At 56.1% G+C, this 22,708-nt stretch overlaps 1 protein-coding gene across 1 annotated transcript in view; it reads right to left on the minus strand.

The window, feature by feature from the left end:
- Positions 1–3,003: 3,003 nt before the first annotated feature.
- The window catches only part of STX16 (syntaxin 16), a 56,589-nt gene continuing 36,884 nt past the window's right edge, over positions 3,004–22,708 (minus strand). The window contains exons 9-19 of the mRNA XM_008050375.2: positions 22,120–22,305; positions 21,305–21,475; positions 20,131–20,220; positions 19,648–19,729; positions 17,915–18,057; positions 10,642–10,719; positions 5,970–6,070; positions 5,127–5,250; positions 4,615–4,791; positions 4,028–4,138; positions 3,004–3,627 (exon numbers count right to left, since the gene is read on the minus strand). Of these exons, the coding sequence (XP_008048566.1) occupies positions 3,472–3,627; positions 4,028–4,138; positions 4,615–4,791; positions 5,127–5,250; positions 5,970–6,070; positions 10,642–10,719; positions 17,915–18,057; positions 19,648–19,729; positions 20,131–20,220; positions 21,305–21,475; positions 22,120–22,305 (1,419 nt within the window). The 3' untranslated portion in view covers positions 3,004–3,471. The remainder of the gene's footprint in view (positions 3,628–4,027; positions 4,139–4,614; positions 4,792–5,126; positions 5,251–5,969; positions 6,071–10,641; positions 10,720–17,914; positions 18,058–19,647; positions 19,730–20,130; positions 20,221–21,304; positions 21,476–22,119; positions 22,306–22,708) is intronic.

A 22,708-nucleotide genomic window follows, 5' to 3' on the forward strand; every position in this document is an offset into this window, starting at 1 on the left:
AGACTTGACCCCGGGCCATCACGAGAGGCTGGTGGGTGAGGGCTCCCGGTGGGAGGGCACGGCAGGTACTGACCCAGAGCAAGGCAGGAAGAAGGGTCCCGGGGTCCTGCTGTGCCTGAGTGGAGGCCCCATGTCAGAGAGCTTCAGAGGTTTCCTGGGGGAGTTACCAGTCCCTGATTGGAGTTGCACCTGGAGTGATGACTCCACAGCGGGAGCTGGGGTGGGACTTTCTAAGACCGTCACTTGGTCCACCAGCCTTCTCAACAGAAGCAACGTTGTTCCACTTGAGTCGCTCCTTTCAAATATCTACCTCCTCCGTTTTTGGTGGCACAGAGAGGTGACATGGCACAGATTGGTTCTATGTGGCAGAGGGAGGGCCCCCACATGACATCAGTCCCCCTGCAACAGGTCATGGACTGAGGTGACACACTCTGAGGACACGCTCTCAGCCTGGAGTATCTCCCTCCTGCTGGAGATGGCCTTCTCGGCAGAGGATGGGGGTTAGAAATCCTCCTTCTCGTCCCAGGGTTGAGAGTGTGATAGCAGCTGGTGGAGCTCAGTGGGTGTTGCTGAGCCTGGCCACCTGGCAGGGCTGAGTCCATCAAGACCAAGCTCAGCCCCCTCTTCATGGGTCTCAGTGGCTCGTGGGCACTCCAGAAGGTCAGGTGACAATCAAATGCCTCCCTAAACATCCATCATGGCCTGTCAGAGGCAACTCCCCTGACACAGTGGCCTCGAGTGGCCCCGACATGTCTTCCAAGGTCCGCATGGCGGTAGGTCACTTGCAAACGTCCCTGGGCCTGGCGCCAACTGTCCTCTGGCTCCCTCCCTTTGCTGACACAGACAGACCTTTCTGTCTGTGTACCCTCCCGGGTGCTGCTGACCACACTCTCTCCTGCACAGTCCATCCCTGCAGGCCGCAGGCCAGCTGGCCTTCTTCCTCAGTGCCCCAGTCCGGTTGCAGCGGCTGAGGCCTCCTGATGCCCTCGAGGATGGCTGGGCAGCCGAGTGGTGGGTCGTGTAGGAGTGGCAGCCAGGCTGTGACTGGAACCAGGGCTGTGGCTGCGACCTGGTCATTGACAAAGTCAGCCCCCAAGTCTGGGCTTCCTGGTGGGGTACAGGCAAGGCTCTCTCAAGCCCTAAGAACCATAGCCTCCAGCCCTGGGCTTTCCAGAACTTTCCAAACCCTGCTCACCTCCAATGGCCTTGAGAGTATGCACACAGCCCTGTGTTCCCTCAGCCCTGGGGACACACAGGCACTGGTGACAGCTGACTCCAGGGCTCCCTTCTCCAGTGTGGGCAGGAGAGGAACCTCCCTCCCCTCTCCTCAGCTTACCAGTCCTGGACAAGCTCATCACACCTTCTGAGCCCTTTCCCCAGAGAGACACATCCATCCTTTGTCACCTGTCTCTGTCTGTGGGGTGACATCACCCCGGGTGGGCACTGGGATTCGAGGGGGGCTCCTGATGCTGCCCATCTCCCCCCGCATCGTTGGACTCTACGTGTCCATGGTGATGGCTGCAACCAAGTTCATCTGGGAGCACTTCCTGGGCCTCTCCCGCTCCATCATGCATGAGGCCTGCCCAATGTGGGCACCCGCTGGGCTCTGTGCCGACAGCTTTCTGTCGTACAAGTTGGACACACGGGAGCCGGAGCAATGGCTCTTTGCCAAGCTAGTCTCCTTGTGCCGTTCATGGGAGACCGTGATCAAGTGGACCCAAGAATACCCACCTGCCCCCCAGCACAGGCGCTGTGACCCTGTTGCCAGGGCTCCGGCTGGGCAGGGGCAAGCAGCTGGTGCCTCAGGCGGCCCTTTGGCCCTGGGGGAGGCTGGGCCTCTGGCTCACCCCCATGGTCCCCTGGTGCCGGGCATACAGGCCAGGCCCAGGCTGCAGCTGGTCCCCAGCTGGGTCCCTGGCCCTGAGGCTGCCTTTGTGCCCGCACAAGAGAGACTCAGTTCCTCCCTGCTCCTTGACCCTGCATCCTGTATCCATGTGGGCGCAGCCCTGGCGGGGGGAGCAGATGGTACCAGCTGCCCTGGAGAAGGAGCCAGACCACCTCGGTGACCTTTGTCTGCTCTGGGTGTCTTGGAGGGAAGCCGGTGAGAGCTGCCTGCTGTGGCGCCGTTCTGCAAGCTGATGACCCATGATGGCTCCCAACCCCTGCCTCTCCTGCATGGCCACCCCCTTGCTCAGGGGCTCCAGTCCTGTGCAGCCCACAATCACTATTATTCTGTGGGGCCACAGCTTTCTCAAACAGGGTCTTGGAGAAGCAGGGTCTTGCCTTTTCAGGTCCAGCCAGGGCTGTGCACACAGCAGACAATTAAATATTTGCTTGGGATCAGACCCAGAAAGAGTCTGATCTCCAGGACTCTGGACACTTGAGGTGAGTGGCCAGTGGGCTCAGGGCACAGCTGGGCCATGTGTCCTACAGATTTGCCACCAAGGGCCCCAGCAGAAGAGAGGTGGCTGCCACCCCCTTACTGTGGGCATGTGTCCCTGATCCCTTCCCCTGGGCCAGGCAGCCCCCTGGAGAGGACGAATGGGATGTGGGAAGCTGGTGCCAGGTGCTGTGGGCCTGCCTGGCCCTTCCTTGGGCCAGGCTGGGGCAGTCTCCCCGAATCTTGGCCAGGCTCCCGGGAATCCAGGACTGGTTTTGGGTTCTTCATCACCCAGCATGGTGTCCAGGCAACTTCTGTGTGAAGAAAACACACTTGAACACATGCCCTGGGGTGTGTTGGGAGTCAGACCACTTTCCCTACAGCCTGCAGAGCGGGGCAGTCCCAGAGCTTGTGACGCACCCTCAGAAAACTGAATACCTGGCGGTACAGGCCTGGACCCCAGGGTCCCTCTGCTCTTGTCCTAGGTCCCAGGTTGACCAGTTGGGGCTCAAAGCTGGAGCAGGCCAAGGAGAAGCAGAGCAGCCCTGGGCCACTGCCCCCAGAGGGCCTTCAGGCCTGGTTTCTAAACTGGATGGGAGAAGAAAGAACAGACCAGGCAAGAGTGTGGTGGGGCTGTATTTAATCCAACCTCAAGTGAATTCCAAGGGGCCAGAGTATGACTCCTCTTGCTCCACAAAACAGGGTCCCCTGCAGCAAGTCACCGCCATCTCACTAAGGGTGGGCCAGCTGGAAGCACTCATGGCCCAGATGGAGCAAGAACCTGGGTGTCACGTGCAGGATCCAGGGCCAGAGACCAGCACTGAGGAGGCAGGAGGCCCAGCCTCAGGAGGCCCAGAGGCAGCAGTTTACTGAAGGTAAACAAGACCCAGTGCCTCCCGGCACCCTCCCCGCAGCCCCTCCCAACACAGGCTGCCTCCTAAGACATAAGAACAAGCTGTTTCCATCACCACCGCCGTGACAAACAAGAAAACTAACCAAAACCCATCGTAAGCGATAATCTTTCAATTGCTTAACATTAATCAGTGCAAAGTGAGGTAAGAGAGCCCTTCGTGGGGCCAGGCGAGAGGCCCTCACACAAGCCTGCGTCGCTTGGAATCCCTCTCCACGTCCTCCTGGCCATCTGCCTTGCAGCCCAGTGGAGACACCAGGTTCAGCAGAGGGTCCTCAGAGGCTCGGCCAAAGAGCGCCAGCAGGAGGGCCACGCCGAAGCCTGTGGCTCGCTCGCCCTGTGGGAAGAAGTCTGCGTGTGGGGCCTGTGCACAGGAGGGCCTTCCTAGGGTCCCCCCATGGGTCCCACGACTCCCTCCTCGGTCGGAGACCCTGAACATGAGCCAGAGCCCCATCCCTGCTGCTGTCCTGCCATATTCTGCCAGGGGATGGGCCCAGCCCACGGGCAAGGCCCCATATGCTCTGCCCATATCCTGGGGTCTCCTTGGGTAGAGGATGGGTGAGACCCAGGGTCTTGGGCCTCCTGCCCAGGACAGGCTGGGCCACAGCACAGACTGCTTCTGAGGAGCTCAGCTGGCAGCTCCGGAGCTAGAGGGGCTCTGTGTGGACAAGGGGGGGACCAGCACTGGCCAGTGTGGAGGGGGATGTCTGTGGGGAGGGGGCAGCCTTAACACTCACAGTGTGCACGGGCGCGGCGATGTCCAGGTGGACCCAGACCCCGGGCCAGTCAAAGCCGATATGTGAAGCAATGAAGAGGCCAGCACAGGAGCTGGGGCTGTTGTCTCGGTCCTGGGGAGGCCAAGAGGACAGTGGCCAGCAGTGGGCATGGCCAGTTTACAGGTACCCTCTAGGTTCCCCACTGGGCTCACCCCACCCTGTCCCATCACCTCTTGGCCACCACCTCCTGGGAAGTTTACGAGAGCCCGGGTGGGAGGAAGGAACTCAGCATGGGAAAGCAGGCTGAAGACAGCCTGGGAGGGCCCTGACCACAGGTCCCAGGTTGAGGAGGAGCCAGTGAAGGCCTGATGGGGCAGCAGAGCCAGACCCAATAGCAGGGGAGAGGCCCCACTGCTTGGCAGGGAGACCAGGGAGGGGTCCAACCCCACTTGGGGTTTCACCTCCTAACTGCCCTCTTCCTGGGGAGGGATCTCTGCCCTGACACCCACCTTGGGCCCTTGTCTATCTGGCTGTGGCTTCCGGGGCCTTATCTCCCTGGACTTACCTACCCGAGGGCAGGGCTCTGTGGGCATGGGCCCCATACCTACCGCCACCGAGTTCTTCATGTCGGCCACAGCTGAGGTGAACTCACTGAAGTGCAGCTCGGGGCAGTAAACCAGTGGGTGCACCAGGTCGCCGCACTTCCTGCCAGCCTTCACGCAGGCCGCCTCCCACTCGGCGCTGTTGGTGAGCACTGCAGCGTGGTATTTCCCAGTGGCAATGCCCTGGAACAGAGAGGCGGGGGGACATGCAAAAGATGAAAGGGAGACAGAGAGGCAGGCAGGAAAAGAAGAAAACCAAAAGAGAGGTGGTGAGACACAGAGAAAGGAGACAGGGAAACAAGAACTGTGGGAACATCAAGCCCGTGAGGCAGTTTTGGCCCTGCTTCTGGCCCCAGTCCTGGTGCCTTCACTGCGAAGACAGCGTCTCCTGCATCTTCATCTCGGTTATAAAAACTCAGGGACAGCAGCCCCACCCCACCTGCCTTCCCCACTCTGGGGTCAAGGGGGGGTCCAGGCTCCCTGAGGCTGCAGCTGAGGGGGGTGCATGTGGCACCCACCTGAGCCCCAGTCAGCGTTGCCATGTCCAGGATGATGTCGGCTCCCAGGTCCTTGCAGGCATAGGACACACCATCCGCCAGCACCAGCCTGCCCTCGGCATCCGTGTTGTTGATTTCCACAGTCCTGGGGTGCAACAGAGAGTCCCATGGGGTGAGACCCTTTGGAGCTGGGCAGACCCCATTTAGAGCCATCTGTCCCTGTGGCTTTCCCACCCCCAACATATACACCTCCTCCTGGGGTGCCCAGCACTGGGGAGATGAAGAGGAAGAAGAGGGTGAGGGAGAGGAGGCACCCGTTGGGCACCAGTGCCAGGGTAGGGGACTTTACTATTCTGAGTCCAGGGGCCATCTGCTCCTCCAAATGTGTCCTGCAGTTGAGAAGGGGGCAGCCCAGGGGGAGATGCAGGGAGGGTTCCCATGCAGAGAGTTGGGGAAGAGGCAGGGCTTCATCAAGCCTGAAGATTAGAAAGGCTTGTCCCGTGGATGCAGGGTAGACTCTAAGCTCCTGAGCCAGGCACCCAAGGCAGCCCGGCAGCTTGTCCAGGTGCCCCTGTTACCCACACTCCCGGGCACTCCTGGTAGCATGCAACTGGCTGCCCAGGGGACTCCGACACAGGATGCGTCCCTGGCAGGCCTAGAGCAAGCAGGCATTGCCAGTGGGTTGTAGGGTGGAATCTGCCCCAACCCTGGGGGGGGCTGGGTACCAGGCTGGCCTGGTTCCGGGAAGGAGAAGGCCAGGAGTTCCAACAACAGGGCAGTATGTGGAGAGGGGCATGGTGCAGGTGGGCCTCGGAGGGAAAGGGTGAGGGGGAAGGCCGGGGAGGAAGGGGTAGGCAGCCATACTTTCCTGAGTACAGCAGGTGGATGTCATCTGGCCTGGTTGCATTGGGCCCCACTGAGTTTTCAGCCAAGCAGAACACAGCATGGAGGTTGTCCTTGAAGCCCTAAGGGGTGAAGCGGGCAGAGGCTTCTGTTACAGGATGGAGGCTCAGGACAGGGAAGGGTGGCCGGGAGCTCTCACACTGAAGGCAGCAGGAGACAGACAAGACAGTGTCACGTGCAGGGAGCAGGGCTCACCCCCTCTGCCATCCGGGCATAGTCCTGCAGCTCCTAGGCCAGGCCCACCCCCTGGGATTTGCTAGCTGGTCCACCAGAGGCCAGGTGGTAGGGTAGATGGCCCAGGAGTGAGGCTGTGCTACAAGTTCGAATCCAGCCTCTGACAGCAGCCAGCTGCACAAGCCTGGGCGAGTCTCACAGACTCATCAGCCTCTGCCTCCTCAGTCACAGAAGGTGGCCTGTGGCCCCTATCTCTCAGTACATTGACACTGGAGTCAGGAAGAGCTTGGCCTCATGGAAATGTAATTCTGATGCCAAAACAAGCCATTTGTGCACTGAGAAATGTGCGGCCAACAGGCCGGGGCAGGTTCTGCCCATGACCCCATGAAGGCCTCGCCTCAGTGGTGGTGTCAGGGCTAGAGCCCTCAACCAAGACACATCTCTTGGCATGGAGCATGCCCGGCCCTGCAGCCTTGAGGGCCCTTATAAGCAGCTCCACCAGATCCGATATCATTCTCAGCTACTGAACAGCTGACTCTTCCATGCACATCACAGGCTCCACCCCAGGTTAAACATGGGACAGCGGGGTTGGGGGCACTGGCCCTGCGGGTTGGGGCAGTGATACTGGGCTGGGGCAGCTTCAAATCCCCAGGGCTTCCCTGAGCCTCACAGAGGGCCCTGGACTCCATGCAGCAAGGGGGAAAGGGGCCCACTGGCCTCTGGGGTTGGTGACACAGAAGCCACTGTCAGTTCCACAGGAGCCCTGACTCCCGCTCCTACACTCCAGCTCAGTCTGCATCAAGACATAGAGGCAGGGGCTTCAGGACCCCAGCACCCTCCCCTCAGAGCTCCTCCTGAGACCCCGGATCACTGACACTTGATCAACACATGGGGACCACAGCCTATACTCATGTCCAGGCCTCCAGCGGCCCACGTCCAGGGGGACTGGGTGTTTGGAACAAACGAATACAAGACAGCGTGACCCTGAGGTCACAGCATGTTGCCAAGGGGCTCCAGGCCACGAAGGCCAGAGAGGTGAGACCCGTCAACAAAGGGGGGAGCCCTAAAGAATCTTCCCAGAAAGCAAGGTGCTGGTGGGTGCCCCACAGGGAAAGAAGAGTTTCCAGAGCGAGGAGAGGAAGGCACGTGTGAGAGCATGAGAAGGGGAGAGGCTCCCACACTTGAGGGTGTGGGCCTCCCAAGGGCCCCTCAACCCTGATTGCTGGGCCCTGCCCTCTAATCTCTGACTCGGTGGGTCTGGGGCAGAGCAGAGAATCTGCATTTCTAACAATGCAAGGCGCACTTGAGAACTGCTGGCCTAGAGGAAAACTGTGTTCCCTGGGCAATCAGTCCTGAGGTCGTGAAGCTGGATGCCAGGAGACAGGGACAGAGCAGGTACAGCTCTGCCCTCCTGGCCCTCACAGCCAGGCCTTGCAAGAGCTGGACTTGTAAGAGCTGGAGGTGGGCTCTGGAGGCGCCAAGGCACATACACTCCTGGGTGCGCACAGGTGCACTTGGGACCCACTGGCCTAACAGAAGAGGATAGCCAGAGATGAAGCTGACTGTGCTCTGGGGACAGCTTGGGGAGGGTCTCCCAGGCTGTTCCCTGGGGAGGCAGTTGAGGGTATCAAGTCCATGGCTAGGGGCTTGTATCAGGACTAGCAGGCCGCTGACACCCCCAGAGCCCAGTGCCACCCAGCGCACCCTTATATCTTCAGATGGCACATCCTCTTTTAAAAGAAGTTTTAAACATTTCATTGGGAAATAACCCTAAATTTACAAAAAAATTTGCAAACACAACCAAATGATTCTGCAACATCCTTTACGCAGATTCTGCCAATGTTTGCATCCCGTGTGGCCCAGGCTAGCAGGCAGCATCAGGGAGTCATTACCAATACAACATTGTCACTTCCAGGGGCTACCAGCCTTCCTGTGCTCCACTGATATCAGGATCTAGTCACTTAACCACTGGGTCCTTGGTCTCTTTACTCTGGACGCTTGCACAGTCTGGCTTTGTCTTTTGTGACTTCAGCATGTGCATGCTGGGTCTGTCCAATGTGTCCTCATGACTGTGGTCAGGTTATAGGCTTTTGGCAGGCAACCAGCCAAGTGTCATTTCCCTCCCCATGCCTGGCATCAGGAGGTGCATCCTGTGGCTCTGTCCCTGCCCTGGCGACATGCCCTGTGACACCTGGGCACACTGGAGCTCCCAGAGGTAACCTGTGGGTGCCTTCTGAAGCACTCTGACTACCCTGGCTCCCATCATGCTCTTAAATACTTGCTTTTAGCCCTGTTGATCATCCTGACCTGCAAATGCTGATGGCTGTGGTGTTCACCCAGTGGCGATATCTATTTCTACTACCACAGACAGGAACTGGGATACCTTTGTAGGAAACAGTCCTTTCCATTATTATGTAGATCAGAGATTTATTCCTACCAGTGTAGATGTGCGGACTCTTATTTCATCCCATGGGCTACAGTTCATCACTGTCATTACTTATTTTGCAGCTCTAATTGAGGCACATTCTGTTTTAAGAGGCTGACAAAGAGACGTGAGGCTGGGCAGGACATCAGCGCTCACCGTGGAGCCTCCAGGCCAAGACTCTTGTGGGAGGGGGGCCTTGTCTAGAATGGGGTGGGGTCTTCAGCACCCTGCCAATCATGGGCTGCAGCACCCCTGGGGGTGGGGAGGTGCTGAGCATACTCGTGGTCACCAGCTGCTGAATATGCACTAATTACCAAGTGGCTTCTTGTGAACAGGGACTCAAGCCCAGAAGGGTCTACCCACTGGGTATTTCCCAGCCAGCCTGTCCCAGATGCCAGGACAGAGCTGCACTGGAGCAATGACCAGGGTGAACAGCAAGGACAGCCACAGAAGGCCAGCCACGTGGCTCCTCAGGGACCACCTGGCCCCCGCGCCACCTAATAGCAGCTTCAGAGAGAGCCCCCAGGGGTGCCCTGCAGCTGGCCTATCTCCCTCATAGTTCTCTGATGAGTTTATCTGCTGGGGCCTGGTGGGAGGAGGGGAGGAGGGCCAGGTGGCAGGAACCCGGTGGGGGGCATCCTACAGCCAGCCTGTGGTGCCGAGCCTGTTGAGTACCTCATTGAATGCTGGCCATGTCCCTGGTTAGTCTCCAGCCAGCGAAGGGACGAGAGCACAGAGGACACGTGTTCCTCCTGCAATCACCCCCACGGTGTGAATGGGGCCCGGCAGGTGCACGCAGAGGCCTGTGGCACCCCCACCCTCACCCCCACCATGTGCTCTGTGTGAGAGACCACAGCTGTGTGCCCTGGAAGGCTCCTGCCCCATGGGGCACCAAGCATGGCACAGGCCAGGATGTGCCAGCCCCAGCCTCCTGCCCAGGTCACCTCACCCCTGTACCTCCAGTGTCCCTGTTGGTTGGGCCTTTTAGCAGAAGGCCATGTGCAGCTGGGGACCCACAGTAAACCAGGGAGCCGGGCAGACAGAGTCCCCTCCCCTGGGACTTCTGCTCCTCTCGTGGTCAAGGCAGTCTGGATGCCTGGCCATCTGAATTAGAAACATTTGCCAAGACCTTTTGGCTTTTGTTTTTCCATGTCAGGCTTACCCCCAAGGAACCAGGTTCCACAGGTAGTGCCTATGGGGAAAGGATGCCTGGTGCTTAGTGACATAAGAGCTCAGCCTCTTAGGAGTGGGCTTGAGGCCGGGCTCGGAGGCTCAGCCTGTAATCCCGCGCTTTGGGAGGCTGAGGTGAGTGGATTGCCTGAGCCTGTGTGTTCGAGACCCGCCTGGGCAACTTGGCGAGACCTCATCTCTACAATAAATCAAAAAATTAGCTGGGCGTGGTAGCGCGCGCCTGTAGTTCCAGCTACTTGGAAGGCTGAGGCGAAAGGATCGCCGGAGCCCAGCAGGTTGAGGCTGCGGTGGCCGGGAGCAGCCACTGCAGTCCAGTCTGGGCAATGGAGTGAGACTCCAACTCAAAAAAAAAAAAAAATACAAATAAAAAAGTGTGGGCTTGAGAAAGCACCATGAGGGAGGACAACTCGCCAGGAGGGTAGGTGCGTGCTCTTTGTTCCTCTAATGCACCCCGGGGATGGACAGGCTCCTCAGAACATCACCTGAGCCTCTGAGAGGTCACAGATGTGGGGCGAGGATAGGGCTCTAGGGTGTCTGCCCAGGTAAGGGAAGAAGGAGGCCTGTGGTAGGGCAGAGGGGCCAGGCCTGCCTGGGGCAGGGCCAGGGGCTAGGCCAGGCTTCTTCGTTGAACAAACACTCATGGGCGCTTGAACCAAGCCAGGCCTCGAGCAGGGGGCCTGAGTGGACCCTGCCTGACACAAGGGTGGAGCTCTGAGGGCCCGAGGACAGAGGAGGGACAGGGCACCCGCTATGGAGACTTGGGATGGAGCCTGGTGGGGTCCGCAGTGGGAAGGGCAAGGGAGAATCCATGGGAGAGCTCAGGCCGAGCCCTGCCTCACTCACCTGCTTGATGGCAGCTCTGAAGGCCCCCAAGATGGCCGCGGCACCCCCACAGTCTCGCTTCATCCCTGGCATGGTGGTCTGCAGGCAGTAAAAAGAATCAGGTCAAGGGTGAGGGTGGGGACAGGAGCCAGGCCAGCAGCAGCCCTCCCCTACCATCCCCGCCACCCCCACACCAGGCCCCACACTTTGGGGCTCCTGGCATGAGGACTGCACAGGCTGCCTGGGTACCCACAGAACTCATGGAACTCTGGTGGCGTGGGCTGCTCTCCAGAAGCAACGGGAAGAAACAGTCAAAGACAGTGGGGATCACTTTTGTTTATCAGAACTTTGGACCGATGAGACACCCAGAGCTTCACCTTGCAGTGGCTGGTCTCATATACAGCCCCGGCACCCTGTGCTCACAGGCCGGCGCCTTGGCCCTCGGCACACAGCTGCCAAGCCAGCCTGGGGTCTGTCTGCAGGGCTGCCCTCTAGACGCCTCCTGGCACCGTTTGTGAGGAAGAGACTGAGGCCCAGGGAGTCTCAGCACCTGGAGGATGCCACCAACTTGCCGGCACTCATGGGAGGTTCCTGCTGTGCTGACGGTGGGGAGGGGCCTAGGCCCTCCAGCTCCCTGCCAGCCCCTCAGAGCAGCCCAATGGCCCCACGCTTGCTGGACTGAAGCTCACAGAGCCCTGAGGGAGTCACATGGCTTTGCCTTCTCCAGCCACAGCTGCCTCTGACCTTCTGGTCTCACCTCACTGTGCACTCACACTCCTCTGCCGCTTGCCTCCCTGCATACCGAGCCTCATAAGATGGCGCCCCCACCTGCAGCTGCTCTGGGTGAACCCTGCTCTGTGTCCCTCCCCTCGTGCCAACCTTTCCCTTTTCCCTGGTTCTGCCCACTGCCAACAGCACACCTGAGACCCTCCCTCCCTCCCTGGCCTCTGGCCTCCCCCATAGGCCTCCGCAGGGTCCCCCACTGCAAGCATCATGGTTCTTGTCCCCATTGGCTCCTGAATTCTCTGCTCCCCAACCCTGCAGCCTACAGGGTCTGGGCCACAGATACACGTGCCATCAAGCAGCCCCTAGTCCCAGTCGGCTCTTTCCTCCCGGTTCCCTCAAGCTAGTCTGCGGCATCCTGCGCCTCCTCTGAAGGGCTCCTCTCCACATCACATGATGTACCTTCCTCCCTCCCACCTGCCCTTCCGCCTCCCCTCCTGCCCCTGCCAGCCCCAGAACTAGGCCAAGGGTCCTCGCACTGGCATTGAAAGCCTTCGCCATCCACCGACCCACTTGGTCTCAGGTCTCTTTGCTCTTCACCATGACCTTGAACAGCAGCAAAAACTGATGTCATCCCCTCCCCCAATCATTGTCACAGCACCCGTCTGCCCCCACAGACACCACCACTGGGGAGGACACCTTGTCATCACCCCGCAGTACTGCCAGTTCTACCAACAGGAGGAGGGGCCGTTTCTGACTCCTAACCTCAGTTCACATCTCCTGGTTAACCTGGGTCTGAAGAGGGGCCACCAGAAACAGTCACGTTTCGAGGGGCCCTCCCATCACAGATATAAGCGTGGCGTCCTATAAACCAGTTGAGAGTGGTTACACGGTGTGACATTTTATAGGTTCCTGACTCTAATCACCAAATTTGCATTTTAATTAACAGCAGGCCTTCACATGTAAAGGTTTGGATTTGAAATTTACCAAGTAATTTTTTGAAACTTTATCGTATTACATAAGCCCTGAGTTTTAGATATCTTTAGATATAAATGGAGCTGCCTTTATAATGAAGTAGAGTGAAAATAAGCCATTTCTTCTGACATAACCTGCATGAAAACACAGGATTGTTTAAATGGAAAAATGGCCTTAGACATGGAGTCTAACTCTGTACAAAATGGACCATATCGAAAATGCCTGGATGTGGTTGTGTGGAACCCCCGTCCCCTCTCACAATGCTGGCTTCCACCACAGGGCATCTGCACTAAGCCTGCAAATCCAGTTGGAGGGGCTGTGTGAAGCTTTACCAACCCCCATACGCTGCTCCTATTTGTATAAAAGACTTAATTTCCACAGTGATATTAAGGTGTTACCCACCTTCTTCACTAGGTTGATACTTACACCCATAGTCAAGACTGCAGCCCCAAAGAGGACAAGAGTCACTGTATTTTCTTTCGTGTCCTCCGGGAAAATAAAACAATGTCAGTTTCTCATAAGAATCCCATGCTGAGGGAGTACAATTGATTTTTTAAAATGTCAATGCTTGGTCCTACACTATGGCTCATGTCTGTAATCTCAGCATTTTGGGAGGCTGACATAGGAGGATCACGTGAGACCAGGAAATTTGAGACCAACCTGGGCAATACAAGCGAGACCTCATTTCTAAAAAATAAATTAAAAATTAGTTTGGCATGGTGACCTGCCTGTGGTCCCAGCTGCTTGGGAGGCTGAGGAGGAAGCATCACTTGAGCCCAGGAGGTAAAGGCTGAAGTTAGCTGTGATCGTGTCACTGTCCTCTGGCTTGGGTGACAGAGCAAGATCCTGTCTCAAAAAACCCAAACCCCTCAGGCCTCGAGTATGAGACATTTCATCATTCTGTATGTCATAAAGCACTCCCACCCCCACTATCTCTGAGGAGCAGAGGGTAGGTGTGCTGGGTGGGATTCTGAGACCCATGAGCTGCTTTGGCCGTGAGCACCACTTTTACTTGAAAGAACAATGGAGAGACAAATGACAGTTACTTGGGCTCAGGTATCTGGCAGATATTTCTTAGAAAAGGAACAAAGAGCCTCTTACTTCCAGAAAACAGCTGATATTTTTTATTGCCAGTGGGATACATTTGATCTTTCAAGCAAAAATCAGAATGTTGGAAAACGTGTATCCACCACTACGTCAGCTTCCTCATGTTTGATGATGTTTCTGATAAGATGAATGGTGATGTTAATGAGGGTGATGCCTTGATATTATATCATGAGATGTGTCCAAATTTGGAAGTTCTACAGAACTCTGTGAACCAACAACATTTTCCAAAGAACCAACGCAGGGTATTACCAAGTCACATGTTCAGAGTTCTAGGGAGTCTGGTGGCTTTTACTGTCGCAGGGCATTAAGAGTCCACTCATGTGAGTTCAGAGTCCATGTGGCAACCAAGTATAACTTCTTAAGCCAGTTGCTTTGAGAGAGAACTGCTTGTTGAGTTTTGGTGTAATAGCAAAGAATGTTCACAGCTATCTGAAAAGGCTACTAAAATTCTCATCCCAGCTCCAACTATAAACGGGGTGAGACTGCATTTTCTTGATATAGCTCAACAGAAAAAACACATCACAGCTGATTCAATGCAGTAGTAGATGCAAACTCCCAGCCATCGTCTATGAAGCCAGACACTAACTAGATCTGCAAAAATGTACAGTGCTACTCTCTCCATTATTTTTCATTTTGGAAAATATAGTCATTTTCATAAAATTATATTATTTATGGTAACATGAAATGGATTAATATTGTTATTTTTAAATAAATTATACATAGTTTGCAAATTTCTTAGTTTTACTTTACAGTAGAGTAAATATCAGTAGATACGATCCCTCTTTGGGATCAGTCCCTGTCACGTGGGCAGAGGGCTTCGAGCAGCACACACATGTAAGGCCTGCTGGGCCACACCCATCCAATTTTACCCTGACCCTCTGGAAATGGAGCTGTAACTGTTATTGCAAAATTGGGCACATTGCTAGTTCCCTTCAGTTTGCTTTTTGAAGTGACACTTTCTGCACGACTTGCTCTTGAGGAAACCACTTGGGAGATGCTCCCTGTGTTGGAGTCTCACGCTGTGTCCTTGGGTAAGACAGGCGCCTTCAGGTCAGGACTGGGCCCTTTCTGTCCATCGCTGGAGCCTCAGTGACCACCCTAGTGCATGGTATGCAGTAACTGCTCAGGAAAAGCCCGAGGGTTCATCTTGAATTGACAAAGAACAGCTCCAGGATGGAGGGGCAGGTTTTAAATGAAAACAGCATGTATTATTTTGCTGGTGCCAAGATACCCAGCCATTCTGTGTATCATGGGGTCTGCAGGCCAGTCTGACCCCAGGCGGAGGCTGGGGCGACTATAGTGTCATTAGTGAAAGATACCTGGAGCCATGGAAAGGAACCTGCCTGCTGGCTGGCCTGCCAGCCGCCCCCAGACCATGGCTGCCCTGGACGCTGTGCTGTTGTGGCTTCTGGGGAAGGCCTGCATGGGCAGGTTTTCCTTCATGGGTTGACGTTCCTGGGCCAGGAGCAACCTATGCACAGATGTGCCTACAGTCAAATGAGATGAGGCCAGGTGCCACAGAATCTTCCCTACACTGAGGAGTTAGTGCTCCCAGCAAGAGAAGGGGCTGCTGGGAAGCCTGCTCCTCATCCTGGCCCTACAATCAGCGGATGTCAAAAACACACAGACAAGCCAGGTATAGTGGTTCACACCTGTAATCCCAGCACTTTGGGAGGCCAAGGCCTGGGAGTTTGAGGCCAACCTAGGCAACATAGCAAGAACTTGTCTCTACAAAAAATAAAAACTAGTTGGTTATGGTGGTGCAGCCTATAGTTTCAGCTACTTGGGAGGCTGAGGTAGAAGGATTCCCTGAGCCCAGGAGGTGGAGGCTGTTGTGAGCAGTGTTTGTGTCATAGCACTCCAGCCTAGATGAAAGAGTGAGAACCCAACCCAAAATAAAAACCACAAAAAACAAAAACCTCATATATCCACACAAGGAGGAAAGAATCCTGACTCTACCAGCTGGGACACAGTCACCTCCCAGGCAACAGCACCCTAAGGGTGAGAGGGTGGGGGTGGCCCATACCAAGTGCAGGCTGTGGCGGTGCAATATCTGTGTAGAATTTTGAAACAGTAATAAACTGACTAAAAGTCAGCTTGCTCCTTATTACCACTGCAGGCCCACTGCAGGCTAGTATCTCTAAGCAACATCAGTGATAAAATATGCCTTCCCCAAAATTCTGTTGTTGGTCAAAGAGTAAACAATTGCCAAGGCTACTCTAGGGTTTTTATCACCAAATGAAAGCTTCAAATGCACCTGTTCCTTATCTTTGACACATTATCCCAACAACAGCCCAGCACGTGGCTGGCCCCGACGCACACGGACCCACCACCCACGTCGTTCTGAGAATGGCTGTGACGGCTGAGCGGCTGGGCTGTCCTACAGTCCTGCATTGAAATACCAGACTTCAAACACGATGGAAGAGCATGGGTGTAGGACAAAAGGCAGGCACGGCCCGTGGGCCCCTGCATGTTCTTGTTCCGCTAATTCCTTGGCATTACTGTGTTTAAAATGCTGTTACTCCACAGATGTTTGAAAGTCACAAGACTTGACCCCAGGAATTGAGCATATGGTCAGTACCGAAATTTCTGGAAGTTATTGTGAAATGGGATTTTTTAGGAATCTCTGCCAAGTGATCTCATATTAAAGGATTTTCCTGAGTATGTCTATATCAGTTGCTTCATGTGATAGAAGCTCTTCAAAGTTAAAATTAATAGCTAGTGTTCTCAGATCAACCACATGTGAAGACAGACTGGCCCCTTTGTCTACTGAGCATAAATATGTCAAGAAATTCTGTGAAGTTATTGTCAAATGTGTAGCCCCTAAGACCTCAAAACAGAATTTTTTTTTTTAGTTGGAATCTCACTCCTTCGCCCAGGCTGGAGTGCAGTGGCACACTAATGGCCACCCCAGCGTCGACCTACTGAGCTCCAGAGATCCTTCTACCTCAGCCTTCCAGGTAGCCAGAACTACAGGTGCATGCTACCATGCCTGGTTATTTTGTTTTTAATTGTAGAGACCAGGTCTCACCAAATTGCCCAGGCTGGTCTCAAATCCACGGGCTCAGATAATCCACTCGTCTCAGCCTCCCAAAGTGCTGGGATTACAGGCTGAGCCACCGAGCCTAGCCAAAACAGAAATTTTAATTCTACAATCCATTAGCACAACAGATCAATGTGGAGGCATAAGATTTTTTCTATTAAAAAAAATTAATGCTAAAATATTAATCCATTCACGTTTTCTTTACTTGTACTGCATTATTTATTTTCTTTTTAATTTTTCTTCTGGCGTGATAATAGCTATGGGGATTCAATAAAGAAAGACGCTTATTATTGGTGCTTTTTTTTAAGCCTTTATTATTAGTAGTTTCATTTCCTGATTAGTCCTGAAAATAATTTTGTTGTTCAGAGGAGGAACATCAGATGAGCATCCACCTCAGTTATTAAATAAACCAGGAAGTACAAAACACAGAAGCACAATCCCCAAGCCAGATAGCAACTGACAGTGGGGCTCAATGTCAGGGGGGCAACAGGAAGTGGTGGGGCCTGCAGCAACCTGGAGTACCCCAGTGAACAACCACACTCAGCTCCAGTGGAATTGCCAGGTGAGAATGGAGGGCAGCACTGCCAGGTCTTCTGAGTCTACAAAAGGCCAGAAATCCAATCTTCCGTGAGAATTCTTACTGTGTTCAGATGTTGGCAACTAGTTCACATTTTTAAAACACCATTTGGGACAACAAGTCACACCTGTGAGTTACATGGCGGCTGGTTTTCAGTGTCTGCTCTGGACAAGCTTGGTGTTCCTTCCAGATCTCCTAGGCACACACGTCGTGGTCTGCCCCTTCCCAGGGCTTCCCAGCCCAGGCCTGCATGGGGGCTGCCACACCACATACGGGTGGACAGATGAACATGGCAGGGAGGATGGCAGACCACACTGAGGCAGACAGATGTGGCCATGATGGTGCTCCCCAAGTGTCCATCCTCTGGAGTCAGCTGGATGGCTTTAGGGTCCCCTCACAGGATGTCCTAGGGACCTGCTTCTGTGCTGAATCCAGATTCCCCTCACTGTCATGGGGTCACATGCCTTCTGAGGGTCTTGTGGGACCACCACAGAGCACGCTCTCTGTGGAGACCTCAGGCTGACTGGGGAACACGGGTGCCCTCTCGCCCCTCTCCTCCTCAGACAGAACCACCAGCTTCTCAGCCTTGCCTCCCTGGGTTCTGTTTCCATCGCTGTAATCATTTCTGTGGCTTCTCTCTGGCTCCCATCCAGAGGTTTTATTTCCAGACTTCTGTTTGACGTATGGGCATGAAATCCAGGCATCCCGTGTGAAATCCTCTCTTTTCCAGAAAGGGAACTGGCCCTGGCGACGCCATCCCTATGCCTGTCCCAACTCAGAACTCCCAGAAACCTCGCCACCCTCTGACGACACCCCTGAGAGCTGGCTGGACCCCCACCCTGGCCCCGTGTGCCAGCCCCACACCTCACCTTCCCTTTGATGCTGAGGCCGCCAGTGTCATAAACGATGCCTTTGCCCACCCAGGCGATGGTCTGCGTGGCTCCGTCCGGCATGTGGCTGAGGATGGCTAGGGCCGGCGGGTGGAGGGCAGCTTTGCCCACGCCGTAAATGCCTGTGGAAGCGCAGGAGAGCGGGTCAGGCAGGGGCCAGGCTGCGCAGAGAATCTCAGAGGCCCCTGGAGATCCCTTCCCTGACACCGCCACTGCTTCTCCTGGAGAGTAGGGCTGTCCTGCCCAGAGCTCCTGCCTGCCCCTGCCCCCAGCCAGCGTGGGATCAGGGAATGGAAATGAGTTCCCACATCTGGAACCGCAAACAAATTCTATGCAAAGTATTGTTAGGCAAGCAAACCCGCTGAGGAAATAAAAATATTGTACCATTTCCAAAAGGAAAAGAGCAGGCCTGCAGAATGAAACGGCGTTTGGATCGGGCTTCAAGGTTGCTCCAGCCCATGTGCGGCCCCTCCTGAATCCCTCGAGACCTCAGGGACTGCACTGCCCTTCCAAGCTCCCTCCTCTCCAGGCTGCCTGCCCCACCCTCTCAGGAAAGTTGTGGCCTTCTGTGGGTAGAGGTCATGCCTCCAAAGTCCCCTGCAACTGAGCTGAACAGTCACAGCAACCATGGCAAGAGCTAATAATGGCTGCCTGACAAACTCCTACTCATCCTCCAAGACCCATGGCAAATATCACCTCCTCTGTGAGCTTGTCCTGACATGTGGCCTCTCCCTCCACTTGTAACTGGTTACATGTCAGTGTAGACACTGCTAGGATGGCCCAGACGTGATCCCCACCTTTGGGTATTGATGTTCTCATGTAGTGTCCTCCCCCTAAGTACAGGTGGGTCCTGATGTCTCATCCCTAACCAAAAGAACACTCCATAGAAGTAAGGCGACACCATTTCTGGGAGCTTCTGTCCTGCTTGTTCCCGCCTCCCTCTCTCACTCTGAGGCCTGGTACCTTGTTCCCAGGGGTGAGCTGTTCCTCCAGACAATAGCTCCTGAGGCCCCAAGACCCTCTGGCAGCCTGGAGCCAGCCTCCTGGAAGTGCATCGTGGCCCCAGGTCAGCCTCAGTATGCCAACAGCCTGGCTGCCGTGGGAAGGACCCTGAGCCTGCAAGGGTCCTGCCCACAGCACTGTGGGACACATGCGGGCCAGGTTAGTCCAATGGCACCCTGAGGCAGCCAAGTCTGTTATCTGTCCCTCCAGATCCTGGGCAGTGGGGGAGGGTGGGCCTAGGGTTACCAGGGAGGGCCTTTCTAAGGAGGTGACATCTGAGCTGAGAGGTGCGAGATGGGATGGACCCCACCAGAAGAACACCCTGGGGGACCGTCTTCAGGGTGGAGAGAGTCATCCTACAGAGGCTCTGCCGTGGACGTGACCTTGTGTATTCGAGGAACAGAAAGGCCCTGTGGAGCTGACTCTGGGAGCGAGGGAGTGCAGCACGTGAGGAGGTTGGGGAGGCTGCAGGCAGGGAGGACTTAGATCTAGCGGCTTCCAGAATGCGAATCAGAATCTGGATCGCTGCCCTCTTCTCCCCAAGGGAGGCCGCTTCCCAGGCTCTGGCCTCTTGCTCGGACACAGGCTGATTCCCCTCAGGTCACAGCAGGGTCAAGGTCAGACCATGCACCATGGCCACTGCCCTGTGCTTCCCAGGGCACCCAGTCACTCTTCAAGGCTGAAACCCGCAGGATGCAGCCCCCACCCACCTCCAAATCCTCGGGTCTTCAGCTCCTCGTCGCGGATGATGGTCGGCATGATCCCCAGTTCTTTCCCAACTCTGCTAATCTCCTGGACGCATTCATGGAAAAAACGACAACACAGAACACGTGAGGACGCGTCAATCAAGGAGAAGCTGAGGCTGGGGCGGGCCAGTCCTGGAAGCCAGAGGCTTCGACGCTCAACCTCATGCCTGATTAAACCCAGAGGGAGGCCCGCCCTCCGCCCGCTCCAACTTCCTGCAGCATATGGCTGCCGTCCTGCTGAGGCCCTTCCAACAGAGAGCACATCCTCCCCACGCCCTTTCCTGGGCCTCCCGGAGCTGGGTGGATAGCAGGACTGCACCAGAGACAGCCCCCACATTCCTGGGCCAGGCCAGAGGGTATGGACGGCCCCAAGTTTCTTCTAGCCTTCCTGGGGTCTAGGGCACCCACCCAGCCTGGTCCCCACCCTGGCGTGACGGGGCCACCAACCTCAAGGAAGGTGTCGGTGTTCATCTCATTGCAGGGTGTGTCAACAATGCGGGCTGCCAGGCGCACACCTTCCGTGGCATTGGCTAAGCACTGGAAAGAAACCAGAGGCTGGGGGGGTGGGGCCCTGGGACCAGGTGGGAGGGGTGTCTCCAATTTGATCATCCCCAGGGACCCAAAGGCATCAGAGGCACACACCCCCGGCAGAGGTTTTGGCTGCTGGGGAAGAGCAGAAGCTCTCTAGAGACGGAGGGAAGGTGTAAACATTGGTGTCTATCCCAGAGAGGGCTGGGAAGGCCATGAAGAAGATGTCGAGGCGATGGGCAGCTTGGGGAGAGGTGGGAAAAGGGATGGTTCCACATGGGGCAGCTGTGTGTCTAGCAGATGAGGACCCCAACAATGGTCAGGAAGGGGCCAACATCAGGGGCCTGTGGGTTATGGGGAAAAGAGAATCGAGAAAGGCAAAGCAATCGCAATCACACGATGTTTTTTAAAAGCAGAAAGGGAACTGTTTCAAGTTGGTAGAGATAGATTCCTGTTCTCTCCTGCTAAGAATCCAGCTGTGGGGCGTGGTTCCAGGCCCCAGAGAGGGGACAGCAGGGGTGGACCAAGCCCCGGGTGGGAGATCCCAGAGCTCTCCTGGGCAGAAGGGACAGCTGTCTCGAGGCACATGGGAAGGGGGAGCTCAGAGGCAGGAGGAAGGACCACTGGTAGGGCCGTGGAAGCTGGGGCTGGAGGTGGTGGACGCGGCCACAGCAGTGGCTTCTGGGAATGCCGCTGTGAGGTAGGGAGCCTGTGTCAGGCCCATTCGAGGGCTTCGAGGCTGGAAATCACTTCCAGCCTCACCTGCCTCAAAAGGATTAGTCCTAGGATCAAGTGAAATAACACATGTCAAAATACTCCCTATAGAGGAGAAGGCAGTACAGGCTCGGACAGAATTATTAGCATAAAAACATGACCAAGTCTGGCACTGTTCATGTGCTCAATAAACACAAGCTGGACAAAACAGAACCCTGAAATCAAAGCCCGCCATGAGGTGGAGAGAGCCCAGGATTCCCAGGAACCAAAGTTGTCATCCCATCCTCCCAGGGAAGGGCAATGGAGCTCCCCATGCCTCCCTTTGGGCTGGCCACGCTCCCAGGGCCCAGGGCCATGGGGTGCACTTCCAGATACCCACTTGCAATGTGGACACTTCCACCGGCCCGTTGTCTTGTCCCACCAGGAAGAACTCCACCGTGACAGTCTTCTTTTCCGTGCGCCGTGCTGCACCTGAGCGGTGGGTGAACAGCGGGAAGGCCCGGGCCAGGGCACAGGCCGAGGCAAAGACGTCGGCCTGCTCACAGACCATCTGCAGTACAGGGAGAGAGGCAGGGTACAGCTGGGGACACAGGGGTGCCACCAGGAAGTGCCAGGAGCTGTGTTTTTAATACCTTCCAAACATCAGCTCCATGGTAGACGGCTTTTTTTTTTGAGTTTGGGTCTGTCTGTGTGTATTCCAGGGTGATCTTGGACTCCTGGGCTCATGTGATCCTTCTGCCTCAGCCTCCCAAAGTGCTGGGATGACAGATGTGAGCCACTGTGCTCAATTCAATGGTGGATGACATCTAGACAGATGTGCCCCTCAGCAGCTGTCACCCCATCTCTCAGGTACCTCCCGGGGAACCACAGAATGACTTGAAGCACAGTCTTGTAACATGAGCAAGAACACATTGGCCACCAGATGTCAACTGCCTGGCTAGACAGGAACAGGGGCACAGAGGGACGGACACCAGACTCGGCCTCAGGAAATCTAGGTCTGAGTCTCTGATTTGCCACAACTGACCTGGGGGGTAAATAACTGTGTCTCTTTGGACCTGCTTCCCTGCAAAGTGTGCTGCAGTCTGTGCAGGGCTGGGACTCCCTGAGACTGGGGCTCACAGCCGCCAGGACCGGGAGCACTGTGGCTCTGGGCACACGCGGGTCCAGCAGCCACCTCTTCTCAGAAGCACTCACCAGAATGCACCGATGGGTTCCGGGTGGCAGACAGGTCCGCACCAGCCGGGTGATGAAGTGGGCGGCCGAGGGACTGTTGTGCCGGCTCACCCTGGAGGGCAGGGCCGCCACAGTGGCATAGTTCAGGTAGAGGGGGCAGCTGTCGGTGGGGTTGGGGTTGAGCGTGCTCAGTGCCACCTGCCACAGCTAGATCAGAAGGGAGACAAGAGACAGAGGCTTCAAACAGCCCGCCCAGGCCACATGCGGCCCTGTCTCCACAGCCACGCCTGGGCTCCTGGAAGGGAGCCTGGAGCTTCCCCGCACCCGGGCCCATCGTGGAGAGGTGTCGCTCGGCCAGAGCTAAGTGTGTCCCTGCTGGCACACTTCCACCCTAGTGGGATCAGGCGTCAGGACTGAAAGGCCAGGTTGGAGGCCGTTTTGCTTCCAAAACACTTGGACACCCCTCGGCCGCCCCGCTGGAGGGGGCGGGGGCCAGATGTCCCAACGGACAGGCCGGGAGAAACTGCCACAGGAGCTTCTGGAAGGAAGGCAGGGCCCGAGGCAAGCGCAGGCCTTGTGAGCGGCGCTCGTCTGGGAGCCGCGTCGCCCC

Source organism: Carlito syrichta, unplaced genomic scaffold (genome assembly GCF_000164805.1).
Source record: "Carlito syrichta isolate Samal-C Ts95f unplaced genomic scaffold, Tarsius_syrichta-2.0.1 Scaffold145269, whole genome shotgun sequence".
Classification (NCBI taxonomy): Eukaryota; Metazoa; Chordata; class Mammalia; order Primates; family Tarsiidae; genus Carlito; species Carlito syrichta.